Here is a 2,769-nt window from a genome sequence, read left to right as displayed (position 1 = left end):
AATAATAATAATAATAATGATAATAATAATAATAATACCAACAATACTAACAACACCAATAACAAGACATCAACAGCCCACTCAAATATCAAGAAACAAATAAAAAAGCGAGAGCGGCACCAATCCAGCGCCACAAGTGCACTTCTCGCCTCCCTCTGAGTCACACTCTGATTCACACACACGAATATGAGGCTTCGAACCTTTCCTACTACGTTGGGGTCCGAGTGCGTCCTGGAATCAAGGCATAGAGGCTAGGTGGATGGCGTGCATGCAAAATCATGATAATGGTGGTAATAATAATGGTGATGGTTATGGTGGTGAAAATTATATATATATATATAAATATATAAATATATATATATATATATATTTATATATATTATATATATCTATATGTGTTTAAATATATATATATATATATCGTGATATAGAAAAAAAGAAAACGAGGAAATAAGACAACCAGGAAGTGAAGCGGAATATCCGAGTCCGCAATCGTTGTTACTGAGATGCACTGAGAGCATTAACTTCATCGCGAAGCCTTCCATGTTCAAAATACCACATGAGCCGTAAATTCCCAAACGGCGGCTCTCTCCTCAAACGCTCAGTTCGGGCGGCTTTACGAGCGCCCTGAGAGGACGGACAAGGACTAGGAGAGGCAAGCTGGGTCCGGGCAAGGCAGCCCGCGTGGCCGCCGTAGGAAACGACCGACTGGGGCGAAGCGGAAGGAAACGAGACCTAGTTTATAGATGCAGATATGTCATGTACACATAAAACAGTCATATAATTCAATACATACATGAATAAATATATATATGCAATATATACGTGTATATATACTATGTATATATTATATATATACAATATGTATATAATATATATAGTATATATAATATATATAGCATATATAATATATATAGTATATATAATATATATAATATATAATATATAGAACATATATAATATCTATAATATATGTATAATATATATATTATACACACACGCACACATGCGTATGTGTGTTCGGCAATCACACATCCTTCCCTCCCTCTCCCTCTTCCTCTTATCAACGTATTCACGGAATTCAGTTCCCGGCACCGCCTGCCCCCCTCCCCCCCGCCCCAGCCCCCCGCCCCCAGCAGCGTCTGCCGAAATCTCCCCGTCGGTGACTGAGCTGCTATCGATTCGAGGCGCCCCTGCGTCAACAAACCAGGCGTTGAACTTCTCATTTCTCCACTGAAGGCGGCGCGCGAACGGGAAAATGCGCCATGCAAAGTGTGGGTGAAGTCCGCACCGTAGTCTTCGGTCCCGACGGGGTTGTGACAGCTTCAGCGCAGCACACACGTGTTCAGAGACACGGTTCACCATAATTACGTCAGCATTCCATCGACAAGTAAATAAGTATAAAGTTTAATGTCCCGCGATTCCTTTACTATTTCTAGATGCAGCGTAATGCACACCACAAATATGCAGTATATTTCACCGCATTTTAGTGTAAATGTTACCGGGTTTCTGAATTACGCCCAAACATTTACCATTATAATAATAACATCAAGAATAAAAATAAGATCATTAATAATAAGAATAAGAAAAAGAATATCAATAATTATGATAAGAAAAACAACAACAAAACAACAAGAGCAATGATGGTGATGATAAATCCACGGCATAATAATAATGATAATGACAAAACTTATAATAATAATAACGCTAATATTAATATTAATATAATAATGATAATGATGATGACTATAATAATAATAATAATAATAATAATAATAATAATAATAATAATAATAATAATAATAATAATAATAATAATAATAATAATGATAATAATAATAATAATAATAATAACGATCATAATCATACTAATCATAATCATAAAAAAAAAAAATATCAAAGCAATGATTCTTTCACAGTTATGTCAACAGAAAAACGTGAATCTACAAAACAATGTTCAGTTGAGCGTGTGTTTGAGCGTCTGACTGGAAACCTCCGCGCCTTCGCCCCTCGAGCCTCTCTTACCTTGCGTGAGAAAGCAGGCGTAGTTCTCGCCCAGAGTGTAGAGCTGGATGCCGAGGGCGTGGGCGTACGCCAGCACCTCCGTGGGCGCGGGCGGACCGGCGTAGGCACAGCAGGCGAGGGAGTCGGGGAGGAGAGCGAAGCGCTCATATCTGCTGGCGACGGAGTAGAGGAGGGCGCCGAACTGCGGGTCCAGAGTGTAGTACAGCATGGCTGCCACTCCGCCCCGGCTCCTGCCGCCCTCCCTCCCGCCCCCTGCTGTCGACCCACCTCCTCCTCCCGTTCCTGTTCCTACTCCTGCTACTGCTGCTGCCGCTGCTGCCCTTCCTGCAGCCGCAGCCGCCGCAGCCGCCGCTGCCTTGGCGGGAGTCGGGAGGCTCGCTGCGTCACGCGCGCCCTGCCAGCGGACGCCCACGCTCACGCTCCACATAGAGAGGCACAGCGGGCATGGGCGGCACTGCTACCCCGCCTCCGTCGCGGCCGCTCGGCGCCGCTACAAGCGCGGCTCGACACGGCCCGTGTGGGCGCAGCAGTTCAGGGGCGTCGCCTTCGACCGTGAAGCGAGGCGGTCTTCCACTCCACTTCAGGAGACGAATGATGGCGCCCGACTTGGCACTAAAGGCAGGGCACGCGACGCCTGGGCACGGGACAGTCCTGGCCACGCGACCCTTCCCCGACCTTTCATGAACTCCTTCGCGTCAGAGCCTCTCTGGGCGCCGTGCCACTCGGCCCGCACTCCTCTCCGCC

The 2,769-nt window shown here is 45.3% G+C and overlaps 1 protein-coding gene across 6 annotated transcripts in view; it reads right to left on the bottom strand.

The window, feature by feature from the left end:
• The window catches only part of LOC125046403, a 41,585-nt gene extending 39,124 nt beyond the window's left edge, over positions 1 to 2,461 (bottom strand). For all 6 annotated transcript variants that reach the window (XM_047644163.1, XM_047644164.1, XM_047644167.1 and 3 more), the window contains exon 1: positions 2,026 to 2,461. In XM_047644163.1, the coding sequence (XP_047500119.1) occupies positions 2,026 to 2,452 (427 nt within the window). In that variant the 5' untranslated portion in view covers positions 2,453 to 2,461. The remainder of the gene's footprint in view (positions 1 to 2,025) is intronic.
• Between the last annotated feature and the right edge of the window lie 308 nt (positions 2,462 to 2,769).

This window comes from Penaeus chinensis, chromosome 39, assembly GCF_019202785.1.
Source record: "Penaeus chinensis breed Huanghai No. 1 chromosome 39, ASM1920278v2, whole genome shotgun sequence".
NCBI lineage: Eukaryota > Metazoa > Arthropoda > Malacostraca > Decapoda > Penaeidae > Penaeus > Penaeus chinensis.
The sequence above is the reverse complement of the archived record's forward strand: the minus strand, read 5'-3'. Positions and strand labels throughout refer to the sequence as shown.